Raw genomic sequence first — 14335 nt, forward strand, 5'->3', positions numbered from 1 at the left:
GTTAACTCAAAAAGAAATCAACTCTTCTCCGAGTTTTATTTTTCAATTTTTCTATTTTCAATGTTAATATTTTTCATTACAAATCACTTGTTAATTGAGTTTTTGGGTTCTCTAAGGTTGAGTTATGATGAAAATATGTGGAAAAATATGGGTAAAGGTGTTTGATGCAAATTCTAGTGTTGGTGGACATGTGATTACAAATCACCCCGTATATGCAGTCCAAGGCGGATGTTGAGGGTACCGCATCAGCAATATTGTAGCTGTAATTACGGCTGTCGGCCGTAATTTAAAACCATGATTAAGCCCACTTTCTATTATGACATTCTGTGTGTGTTTTGTGAGCTGCACGAAGAATCAGTCTCTCATCTTTTTGGCTCGTGTACTTTTGACCATGGAGGAGTTTAAGCTCTTTTTCTTTCATGCTGACAAAATTAACCATGCTTTCAAGAGGAATGTCTTAGGTGTCATTTGGCTAGTTTCGATTTGGAGTTTTTGGATTATGAAAAACGATCTTATATTCAATCAGGTTGCCCCTTCTTTTGATGCTTGTATGTCAGTCATTGTGTTTAAATCGTGGATTTGGCTCTCCTCTTACTGTGCTCTAAAAGATGGTTGTAATTTTTACACTTGGAATACTCTTCTCTCCTTTGTTTTGGGAGGTAGTGGTTTTCCGTCTTGTATTTCGGGTTGAGTATCCCTTATACTCCGTTTTTAATAGATCACTTGCCTATTAAAAAAATAAATAAAAAATTTTGGAGGTTACATCATTTATCTTGTTTATCAACTATCATGAAGATTACTTTTTGTTGTTTTTTCAGAATTTTAGGTTGTAATTTAGGATACTTTCTTGTCATTTTTGTCATATCTTGTACTGGATTAACTTGTTTTGGTTGTTAATATATATATTTTATTTTGGTTTTTTCTAAAACAAAGACTGCTTTGTAAGTTTAGTTTCAAAAAAATTTAATAAGTACTATAATTTCATTGAATTCATTTGTAAATTTTTTTACCTATAATACACATTTAATTTTTTAGACAATTAAAACAACGAAAGCTTGCATTTAACCCTGAATGGAAGAAGAGGCATCCAAGTGATATCTCATATGAAATGTGGGCATGAGGAGTAATGGAAATGTTGAAAGCCTTAATAATCTAAATTCAGTGATGAAAGAAGTAGAAGAATGCTTGGTTGCATTACCAGAAATGGCAGAATTGAAATTGATCCAGGACTTTTTAGAGCTAATCATAGGCATGGAATTAAGATATATTGTCCCATTTATTGCAAATAAAATAACTTTATATGGATCATAGTTGCATTGACCACTAGCTTAATTTAGGTCCATATGCCATGCTGCAAATGTTCCATAACTGAAAAGCATTAGAGACCTGCAAAGGAAGGTTATGAAGTTTGCCTACCAATTTCAAAGACAAATGAAAAATATGAATTAAAAAATGGGAAGAAGATTCAGGGGAGCTAAGGAAGAGATTTTAAAAGGGAGGGCAGCTAAGCCTTTAGTCATCAAATTCTCATATGATGGGATTCTATTATGTATAAGTCTCCAAACAAGTAAATGTATAGCAAGGTAATATATGTATTCTAATATAATTTTGACCACTACACATATTGGACAGGACGAGATACATGCATATAAGCTCCTTTTCAGGGAAATGGAGCATAAAAGGGGTGCTTCCACGCTAACTTTTCATATATATGGTCTAAAAACATGATGATTTTAGTGAATAGACCAAAGATATTGGGAAAAGAAATCTGGAGATAGACATGAATATTTCAATGACCATCCATAATACACTGCCCAAACTTAGAAAAAAATATCATAATAAGTCTTGTGACGGTTGAAAAAATCCAATATAGTAGGTCCACACCATTGATCAAACCAAAAGTTAATAGTTGCTCCTTCCCCAAGCAATAAGAATGAATTATCTTGAATAGTCACTATTATTATAATTGGTTGGCTTGTGTTTGTAGGCAGCATGTTGAAAAGCATGTATGGGTTTTTGATACAACAAAACCTAAAGACAAAGGCCTACAAACCTAATTCCGAGAGACAAATATTTCTCACCCTACTATCATTTTCATAATAAGACCAGGAGGCCATTAACATATATATATATATATATATATATATATATATATATATATATATATATATATATATATATATATATATATATATATATATATATATATATATATATTTAAGCTTTAAACTAAAATTATGTTTAAATTATGATGTTGGACTTCTGAAGTAGTGTTGCAAGTTTTCGACGCAGTGTATCATGGGGAAGAACATACAATGTTATGAGACCAAGACTCAAGTTAGTTAATCAGTCAAAAATGGGGGTGCAGTGACATATGTGTGTACCTTTAATTTTGTGCATGTAGAATTACTTCTGGTTGTGTTCCTGCACCACATATGTATTGATCAAGGACCTTATGAAAAAGACAAATTGACCTGCTCATATTTTGAGTTAAAAAATATGGACCCCACCATTCTACAACAAAATGGCCCCATGATTGAGCCGCCCCATTTTTGTCAACAGCAGCTTCGAAATTTATTGTCTTAAGGAAATTAGAATTTCAAGCGGGAAAACATATTTGGCTAACACCATTTTTTTCAAAAAAAACATATAGAAATCTTCTTCCGTTGTTAAATGTTTACTTCAAAACTAAATTCTTCGGTATTTGGGCATCAAGGGAAAAACAGAACCTTATTACTAGACCAAACTCTGCTAATATTATTGGAAGAAGATGAAATTACAAGAATTATTCATATTTGAATATGAATATTATTATAAATAACGTGCATCTTGTAGCACAATGCTATACTCAAAATGAAGTAGTTTATTTTGATGAAGCTTTTTTACTTGCTTTCAATCTTGAAGCCATCAAATTGTTGCTATGTTTGTCATATCTTTTTAAGTTCAAACTCTATCAGAGAGATGTGAAATGTGCATTCCTCAACGGGTACTTAAATGAGGACTCCTTCGTTGAGTAGTCAAAAAGATTTATTGATCATTGTCTTTCCAATATTGTTTACAAGCCAAGAAAAGCTATTTATGGGCTCAAAAAGCTCATGTGGCATGGTATGAGAGACTTACTAAATTCCTAACTAAACATGGATATTTTCCCGGAGGAATTCACAAAACTCTATTTGTGAATAAAGAAAATGGAAACCATATGATAACTCATATTTATGTTGATGACATTGGGTTTGGAGGAATGTCAAAAAAGATGGTAGGTCATTATGCTCAACAAATGCAATATGAATTCGAGATAAACATGATGGGCGAGTTTACTTATTTTCTTGGTTTTCAAGTGTAGAAAATGAAGGATGGCATTTTTATTCTTAAAAGCAATTATGCTAGAAATATTGTGGAGAAATTTGGGTTACAGAATGTGAGGCATAAACGTACACTTGCTACCACTAATGTAAAGCTCTCTAAAGATGAATAAGATAGAGAAGCAAAAAATTAGCATTGTTGTATTATATTGTTTAACATTCTTGTATGAGATTGAGAATAAGAAAATTAGCCAATAACAATAAACAAATACGAAAAAGGAAGTACAATAGGAGAAAGAAGAGTTGCAGCGAATACAATCAATGCCATAACATCTAGTCATGGTACAACGACCATTCCCTCGACGGCAATCTCTTCAATAATAGTTTCACTGGCCATACCTTTGAACGCGCAAAGTATACCAAATGTTTCCTCTTTAGCGACTCAAGGTCAACCCACGACCCTAGCCCCTCGGATTCAACGTAACAATGCCACATACCCTAGGATTTTTTATCCTTATGCGAGATCCTCCATATGACATGCTTACATCTTTTATGGAAAATTTACATAATAGTATACATCCAAATACACGAATCTTTTTGACATTAACATTTTCAAAATTACAAGAATCGGGTTCTGGTGTGAACAGTTTGGGTCAAAATATTCGACCAACATGATTCGTTGCCCAGTTGCCTTCACTCACCACAAATTCTTTGGCAATTTTAAGGCAACAAATGGATGACAACAATCACGAGATAGAGGGGGTACTTGCTTAATAAATGAGTATTATTTTCAACCCATTAATCCATAATGCAACCCAGATGAATTTAGAAAATGCCCAAGCGAACCAACAAATGGCAGCGGAAATGGGACAAATAACAAATTTCTTTAAGGCTCCCAGAGAACCAATTCAGCCACCCCATCGTGACTAGATAAGGGATAATTAGGATAGAGAATTCGAAGAGGATCCCACAATTAACTATGTTAATGCTCAGAATTGTGTGATTGGCATTTATGTTTGGCTAAAATATAGTAGCAGCAACATGTAATAGGATTTATAGAACTTGCAAATATAAACAAGTACAAAACAGGTACAACAGCAAGATGTCGTATGGAATATTGATACATGTTTTGTGACAGCATGTCTTATGAGATGTCATATGCAAAAACTTATGACATCGCGCCTGCTGAGATGTCTTATGTAGTCAACAAATGTAGAATATTCTATGAAATATTATCCAGAAACTCATGACATCGTGCCTGCTGAGCTGGAATTATGTGATTGGCATTTAGTATGTTTGAGCCTCGTAGATCTGTTCTAACTTTTGTGAATTTTCGGATCTCAGTTGACCTAATTTTTTTCTATCAGAAAAAATAAAATATAGAGATTAATTTTGTAGTTGGTTAAAATATATCAACTAAAAATGTAATTCAATCTAATTATATTTAAAGGAATTTAACTCTACCAAATTAAATTGAAGTTACCAATTTTTGTTGTTTTAAAAACTATATTATTTTCTGTAAAAAAAAAACTATATTATTTATGAACGAGAGATGTAATTTTTAAAAAAAAAAATAATTGAAACAAAACTACAAAATATCATTTTAGTTATTTTTAAACATAAACTTTCTCTGTTCACTATAATAAATAAAAAAAATTTAATTAAATTTATTGAATAACCTATGTAATTGAGCTTTTTTTAGATTAAATACATCGATAATTATTATTTTTTTCAAGCGAAAACATCAATTATAAAAGAAATATTTTTTTATAATAGTCACAAAAGTATGTATATTTTAATCTTTTAAGAAAATATTTTATTAAAGATAATGGACTTAAATGGACACCGAGGTAAATTTAAGAAGAAAAAAAAAGTATTTTGCTTAATTTTTATTATCAATTTTAAAGAAATCATAATTTGTTTAATAAAATAAAATTATATTCAATATAGGCATTCTTATTAATATTTAGTAAAAAGAGGAAACAAATTTTTAATATTTATTAACAATACTTATTTTTATATAAAAAATAAATATTATTATAAACTTTAAACAAATTTTATTTTTTATTTAAATAAAATTATATTATATTTACTTAAAATAAATTATAAAATTGATATTTTTTTAAATGGCATTTAAAATTATATAAAAAATATAACTAAAACACAAATAACGAGTAATGGTTAACCCAAAAAAGTGTAGATAAAGTGAACAATAAAATTGAAAAATTTTCACCCATCGTTAGTTGGTTCAGAGGTGATTGGTGCTGAACTCGATCAGAAGTGGGCTTGACTGACTTGATGCCAGAGTTGACCCCTAAGTTTTCATTACACATTATTTAAAATTGAAACAATTATAGTATTTATTTTAAATAACATAATATGATTTTATTTAAAGAAATTAAATAAGGTGATTTTGAAATATAAAGAGGTTTTTTTTTATTTAAAACCGTGATTTTTAAGGAAATAAAATCATTTTTTTAAGTGAAGAGTTATTGAGTTATTTGAAAAATGGGAGAGACCTATATAATTTTATGTGAAGGAGGAATTATAATTTAATAATAAATATTAATTATTACAAAAGAAAAAGGAGGATATTATGTTAAATAAGAGTCCTAAGTTAATAACTAGCCATTTCTAACCATTGAATTAAAATAATATCAATTGTGTGTAACTTTTATAATTTGTTTGGATTGATGAAATGAATGGAGCAGAGTGGATAAAAAGATATAAGACCAATGAATAAAAACAATTCAAACTAGAGCATTTAATATTTCTTTCCCAATAACAAAAGTCAATATTCGTTTAATTTAAGTTTTTTTTTGTAAAATACTATATATCTTAAATAATAAATTTATTTTAAAGATTAAATTTGCCTCCTATGACCACTTTGAAAGTTTTTTAATAACAAAATGATTATTTTGAAACTTTTTAAAGATAAAGGATTAAAATCGATCCCAATATAAATTTATGAAAAACAATATTTACCTACAAATTATTTTATAAAAGTAATATTTGTTATTAAGAAATATTAAAAATCATGTATTTTAAAAAAAATAAGAAAAGTTACGTAATTTAAAGAAATAATAAGAAAATCATGTAATTTTTATTAATATCTATTAAAATACATGATTTTAAATATATAAAGAAAAACTTGAAATTTCTATAATTAAATATTTCCATTTTAATTTTGTTTTGAAATGAATAGAAATATGTTAATCATATCCGTTAACAAAGTAGACAAAATCAATCTTTTTTTTTAAGAATGATAGTTAATATATATATATATATATATATATATATATATATATATATATATATATATATATATATATATATATATATATATATATATATATATATATATATATATATATATATATATATTCTAAAAAATATTTTGTTGCACATAGGAATCAAACCCACAAACACATATTTAACATGCCAACACCCAACCAATGAACCAAATCAGTTTATTTGTTTAAATATTGCTCATTAATTTATATATTATATGTTAACATTTTAATTTATCTTTCAATATAATTATATTGTTTTATATATATTAACTCAGTATTTTTTTTTAAATTGTTTTTTTTGTTTTATATGTAATTAACGTTTTTTTTTTATAAAATTTTTTATAATTTTTTTAATAAATTTTTTTTATTTACTCAGTATATAACGTATTTTTATATAAATTTTTTTTGATATTGCATTTTTAAACATATCATTTTTTATAAATTACTCAGTATATAATTATTTTATATACTGTATTTTTTAAAGATATCATTTTTTATAAACTGTATTAATTACTTTTTTAAAAACGTTAATATATACAGTATAATAAAACATTAATATAATAATAAATAATGTTAGTTCATAAATTATTTATTTAAAATCATGTAGTTTGTTAATTTATAAAAAATGTTTGTTAGTTTATAAACAATGTTAGTTTATAAATAAAATGTTAGTTAGTTTAAAATTATAAAATATAAAATATATTTTATTAAAACAATAATATAATATATATTATAAAAAAATGTAATACCTTAGAAAAAATAATATATATTAACGTTAAAACAAATATTAAACATTAGAACACATTTATGTTAAAAAATGTATTAACGTTAGAACATTAGACATTAGAACATACATATTATAAAACATGTCATACAATATAATAAAGCAAAATGAGATTTTTGACAATTTTGACAAGTGTCATAATTATAGAGAGTTTACTATTTTTATTATTTCTACATTAGGAAATCTTACTATATTTGTTAATTTAATAATTTAATTTAATATTTTTAAAATTATTATACTTCGGTCTTGCATAACACGTTTTTTTTTTAATAATTTGTTTATGACCTTTCATTTTCATTATCCTTTTCCAAAACATTGGCAGCCTAATTCCCCTTCCCCATAAAAATCAAACCGCAAAATTATCAACTTATTTAATTTACAGATTTTCCTATAATAATTATGAACCATTTGTCATTTTGCAAGTTGAAACTAATTAAACATGATTATTCATGTTCCTAACGTCATTTTGCATTCTTAACCATTTTAAAATTTTTTAAAATACTGTGTCATAGTTACTAATTATTATTTAACACTTTACAATGCATATTTTAAAAGTGACTCACCATTTTTCAATGCAAATTCAAAATGCACCACTCAATGCATGCAGCAACCAAAAAATCACAATTAAAGTTAAAAGGCTTATCACCATGTTTTAGGAAGAAAGTACATTATTTGTTCTAAAACACTTTCAGGTGCATACAACATTCAAAGAGCAAACCTTTATTTTCCATAACTTTCATCATCTCAATTTCAAACATTCACCTTGGTCATTTTCATTTTAACACACCAAACACAAAATTCATTCATCAGCAACACAAACCATGTTTTTGAGAATAAAAAAATAAAAAATGGATTCAAAGAGAAAAAGAGAGGATCTGAGCATCCTGAACTTTTTTTGAAAATCGTAAGTTTGTTGTCTCAATCTCTCTCTACTTCATATCTTCCGAACTACAAGGACTGTGCTAGCTCAAGCTTGTTTTATATAATTGGATTTTATTTCAGTTCATGTTTCATGAGTGTTGTCACCAGTTGTTGTTGTTGTTGTTGTTGTTGTTAAGAGAGTACTATTATCACTTTTATTTATAACAATGAGTTGTTGTTGTGCTTAAGAGAGGAAGGAAGAAACTCTGTTTTGATTAATTCGATTTATAATTTCAAATTATTTTAGTTTCTTTAGCTATGATGCTAGATTAAGATACTTAGTCTAATACTTAATCGTTTGAGTTTTGTTGCTATTTGATGTTATAGATGGAGAATATGGTGGATATGACACATGAAGGTTGTGTTAGTGCAGTTAAAAATAAGTTGCAAACGATTTATGGTAGGTGTTTTTTATTTTGTTTAAGTGCTTATTAGTTTAAGTGTGTTTTTAATTATTCTTGCATTCTAAGCACAATGATTGTTAATTAGTAAATAATTTAATTCATCGCAACACAATTTGGAGGGAACAATATATTTTAAAGTGTGAAAATTTAAAATTTTAAAACCAAGTATCTTATTTTCATATATTTTGTTTCAGTTGAGTTCAAATAGCTACACGTGAATACAAAGAAGAGTTGAATGAACTGTCCATTTCATATCTGCTATATCATCTAAGCAAAACAGAGGCATGTCAAAACATTAATTTTCTTTTCTATTCTCATCTAAATGCATAAACATTCATGACATTTAAAGAGATAGATATTTAAACATATATTTATGCATGAAATATATTTTGAGAAGTTTGTGTATGAGTGATAAATTCCCATTGAATATATTGACTATATTGAAATATATCATGGTATCTAAATCAAAATATATCAATATATTAAGCGAAAATATTAAGCGAAAATGTTACATAATTATGTAGAACGTTGGAATTGTTTAATATAGTAGTAATATGTAATTTGCATGTGAAGTTGTCTTAAACATCTGTTTTATCAAGAAAAGAGACTGACAATGTAAAGTATCGTTCAGAGGAATTCAACTCAAATATTTTGAATAAATTCTATCTATAATTTTGATAGTAGTTTCTTTTTATTTATTAAAAGTAGATTCATATTATTCTTGCAACCATATCATATATGTACATATTTGTTTATAATTAGTTTAAAGAGCATGTTGCAAAAGTTGTTACCAGTTAAGAAAATGTTTATATATTCTTGACCTTTTGTTTTTACCTTTATCTTCATTTATATTTCTAAATTTCTAAATTTCTAAATTTCTACTTCTATCCTGCGTAGTATTCAATATTTGCATCTGGAGAAAATGAACTTGATTTTAACAGTGCTTTAACTCCTCTTAAAGTGGATTAAAAAATTGCAATGGATGTTTATGCTGATTGTGATGTAGTTAAAGCTACACAATACTCAAGGACCAAGCCACTGAAGACTTCTCATTACCCATGTTTCCATTGCTATAATTAATAAGATATTTTGTAATAAAGAGAATTAACAGGATTTTACATTGTGGAGTAACTTTTCACTACCTCTCCACTCATCTATTGCACCGTTGACTATTAGATTTCTTCTTCTTTCTCTCTTAATTCATTTCTCTATTTTCTTTGTTTTTTTTTTCTTCTTCACTATTTTTTCGTTAATTTATTTTTCGATTACTGTTCCCTAATATAATTGTTTTTTAATTTACTATTTTTGAATAATTTATAAGTTTATCCATTTTTTATGATTAAATATGTTGTATAAATATATATATATATATATATATATATATATATATATATATATATATATATATATATATATATATATATATATATATATATATATATATATATATATATATATAGCCAATTTGTAAGTGATAATGCTAATTAGGTTAGACACTTTGACAAATTTATCATTTTACTCATTTGCAAATATTACATTGTAAATTTCTCATATAGTATTTTTGTTTGTTTTGTAAATTAATGTTCAAATTAAAGGATCCATATTACGTTATGGTCAGATAGTTGAGCACAACCCTCTATCACAACTTTGCAAGTTGTATCTACAAATTTTTAAACAAAAGTTAAAAAATATTATTACTAAAATCATTTAAAGTTACATTAATTAAAAATTAAAATCAAGTGGCTACATTAAATTTATATAATTGTATTTCACATTAGTACAACTAATTTGATACCAATTTCAATTTACTACTACTCATTATTTTAAATTTATATAATTGACATTAATACCAATTTAAATAGTTATTTTAAAATTTATTACTTTTTTAAATAAACAAATTTTTATATTTATTATTAATTTTTCAATACTACTAATTGTTATTTCATCCACTAACTCCATTATCCTTCCCTTTATTTTCACATTACTTTTGTTTAAACTATTCTTTTACTAACTATAGGTATTTTTTTAATTCAAATTTTATTTTATTATTTTTAATAAAAATAATCATTAATTATAGACTTAAGAAAACTAACTCAATATCCATTTTAACAAATTTTGTAACGATTTTCAATCACAATCACTCCCATTATTTTTAATCTGCTGTATAGTAAAAAGAAATAAATATGTTTAACAATTATCAACCAATTTTACTTCGATAAATAAATATTTTATTGAGATTTTATTTCATGAATTTTTCTTTCATTTTGGCTTTTGTGTTATGCGTTTAGTATGCAATAATTTTTCTACTTATCAATAATTTGTTTTACATTTTAATTTGCTTTTTATTAAATAATAATTTTAATATCATTTAGGATAATGTTTATTTTTACTTTTTCATATTATACATTGTATTTTATTTACAAATAATTAATATTTAATAAATATTTTACACCTTAAAAATAAATAAATACATTTAAATTTAAATATAAAATTTACTATTTTAAATAGTTTTATTTTAAAATTTACCTTGGGCTTTATATTTACCTTGGGCTTTTATTATACTACTATATTTTTATCATATTACCGTATTTTATTTAAAGCTTTTAAATATATAATTTATTATTATTTTATTTATTTTTATTTTATATTAATTTTTTAAAGTGAAATAATTTCCGTGCATCGCACGGGTACAACTACTAGTATAATATATTAATGTTAAAACAAATATTAAACATTAGATAACATTGCTTATTGTTATTAATAACAAAAATAAAAGCCTTTGTAGTTAATAAAATGTTGTAGCTCAGTTGGTGGAAACAGTGCTTAATAAAAGCCTTTTAATTGTTTTTTTGCTTAAAATGCCACGCTTCCAAACAAGGGAAAAACTAAAAAATAGTAAAACCACAATCAAACAAATATTCACTATTTTAATGCTTTAGTTTTTGGTGCTCTTATTTGTTTAAATTTCAGATTAATATTTGTTATTTATATAAAAATAAATTGTGTTATTAATAAATATTAAAAAATTCTTTTTTTAACGAAATATTAATAAGAATAAGTGTATTGAATATAACTTTACTTAATTAAAAAAAGTTATGATTTCTTTAAAATTGAGAGTATAATTTATAAGAAACAATAATACTAAAAAATTATGATTTCTTTAAAATTATGATTTAAAAATATTAAAAAATCACGTATTTTTAAGAAACAATAAAAAAAATCAAGTAATTTAAAAAATATTTAAAAAATCATGTAATTTTTATTAATATTTATTAAAATATGTGGTTTTAAATATATAAAGAAAATTTTGAATTGTCTATAATTAAATATGGCCGTTTTAATTTTGCTTCGAATTGAATAGGAATATGTTAATCATACTCGGTAAATAAAATAGACAAAATCAATTTCTTTCAATAAAGTCAAATCAAATCTTGAAAATAGTAATAATTTCTTAACATGTATATTTTTTTTACCAAAAATAATAAAACCAAATCAAACAAATATTCACAATATTTTAATGCTTTACTTTTTGGTGTTCTTATCTTTGCATTAAGGTTAATTTTCATCCTATAAAAAGCACTGAAAGAAGATAACTTGGGATAACAATTTTTCACTCAAATATCTAAACCAATGTCACCGTTTTCATATTTTATCCTTATTTTGTCTTGCATTTCTTGCTTAGCTATCTCTCATGAAATAAACCGTGGTTTTACTGTTGAACTCATTCACCGTGATTCTTATAAATCACCATTGTACAACTCCAACCAAAATAAATTTCAAAGAACTCTTAATGCTGTGCAACGGTCTATCAATCGTGCTAATTATATTTACAATGAATTTTCTCCTACTAAAAGCAAACTTGAGTCATCTATGCCTTATGATGATGGTGAGTATCTAATGGGTTATTCAGTTGGTACTCCACCATTTAAGGTTTATGGATTTTTAGATACAGGTAGTAATTTAATATGGTTACAATGCAAACCTTGTAATAGATGTTATAACCAAACCTCTCCCATTTTTAATCCTTTGAAATCTTCTAGTTACCAAAATATTCGATGCTCCTCTAGAACATGCAAATCTATGGAAGTTACTTATTGTTCTTATGATAGAGACGCTTGTCAATATACTTATGATTATGGCCAGGGATCGAAGACACAGGGAGATCTTAGTGTGGAGACTCTTACATTAGATTCAGCCTCCGGCTCTTTTGTCTCATTTTCTAAAATTGTAATAGGTTGTGGACATAATAATAGTCTTGGGTATAATGTCCAAACTCCAAATTTAGGTATAGTTGGCTTTGGAAGTGGACATATGTCTCTTATTAAACAACTAGGATCTTCAATTAGGGGAAAATTCTCATATTGTTTAGTTGATGAGGATAATAGCAAGTCTAATATATCTAGCAAAATAAATTTTGGAGATGCTGCTATTGTTAATGGTGACAATGTTGTTTCAACTCCTATAATCAAAATGGTAGGAAATCGTCAAAAAGACACTTATTATCTTCACTTGGAAGCTGTTAGCGTAGGAAATAAAAGGATAAAGTATAGAGGATTCAAACGCGAAGGAACAAATGCTTCTACCCATAACATCATAATTGACTCTGGTACAACTGTATCTGTTCTTCCACATCATTTTTACAATAGGTTGGAATCAGCGGTGAAAAAAGTGGTTAAACTAAAGCGTTTTCAAGATGATACTGATTCATACAAACTTTGTTATAATACCACATCCAAACAACCAAACTTTCCACAAATTACGGCACATTTTAAAGGCGCAGATGTTAAGTTAGATTCTAAGGGAACCTTTGATTATTTATATGAGGGGGTTAAATGCTTTGCATTTCGCCCACGCAAAGACGGATTAGGTCTTTTTGGAAACCATGCACAAATAAATTATTTAGTTGGTTATGACCTCAACAAAAACATTATTTCTTTTAAGCATACTGATTGTTCTAAATATTAAATGCCTACAACTATTGGCTACAAAAATTTGTTTGAGATTTTTATTATTTATCTTTTATTTTTAGAAAAAAAGTTTGAGTATCATAATATTAATAAGCTGCTTTTCCACAAAGCTATATCATTTTTATGCAATTCATACACTTTTTTATTAGTAAAAAATCAAATTTATTTTTGGAAAATAAATATTTTATTCATTCCAAAAATACTTACAAGCAAAGCGATCCAGTTGGATTCAACATTCAAAAATCCAAAACTATCACATTTTCAATAATTTTTTAAGACTATGTCTCTATGAGGGTTCTCCTTATTAGAGCAAATTATGTTTCGGTACTTCCAAATCTCATAAATGGTTTCCATAAAGCACATTTTAATCAGCTGGCTTTCAAACCCTTTCCTTTGCAATTGTCCATAATCCAAACTATCTCCTTATTCCAACCTTGTGGGCTATGGTCTATTTGAAGCAACTGGAGAATCTGTAGCCAAATCTCTCTGAAAGGACCACATTGAAATATAATGTGATTAAGTGACTCATTTACACTGCAGAAAAAACATTTAGTGTCACGAATCAGACCAAATTCACCAGAGCATCTCTTGTCGCCAATCTGTCATGACATGCCTGCCACAACATAAATATGGCTCTAGGCCTTGCTATTTTTCCCATCACGAG

At 26.3% G+C, this 14335-nt stretch overlaps 1 protein-coding gene across 1 annotated transcript; it reads left to right on the plus strand.

Moving 5' to 3' along the window:
• Positions 1-12334: 12334 nt before the first annotated feature.
• Positions 12335-13669, plus strand: LOC131651425 (aspartic proteinase CDR1-like). Its single transcript, XM_058921092.1, has one exon. It carries the CDS (start codon positions 12335-12337, stop codon positions 13667-13669), a length of 1335 nt encoding a protein of 444 aa, XP_058777075.1.
• Positions 13670-14335: the final 666 nt, after the last annotated feature.

This window comes from Vicia villosa, linkage group LG2 (assembly GCF_029867415.1).
Source record: "Vicia villosa cultivar HV-30 ecotype Madison, WI linkage group LG2, Vvil1.0, whole genome shotgun sequence".
NCBI classification, from domain to species: Eukaryota; Viridiplantae; Streptophyta; class Magnoliopsida; order Fabales; family Fabaceae; genus Vicia; species Vicia villosa.

Excerpts from the sequence above, each read along its gene's own strand:
- LOC131651425 (XM_058921092.1), top strand. The coding sequence starts at position 12,335 with ATGTCACCGTTTTCATATTTTATCCTTATTTTGTCTTGCATTTCTTGC.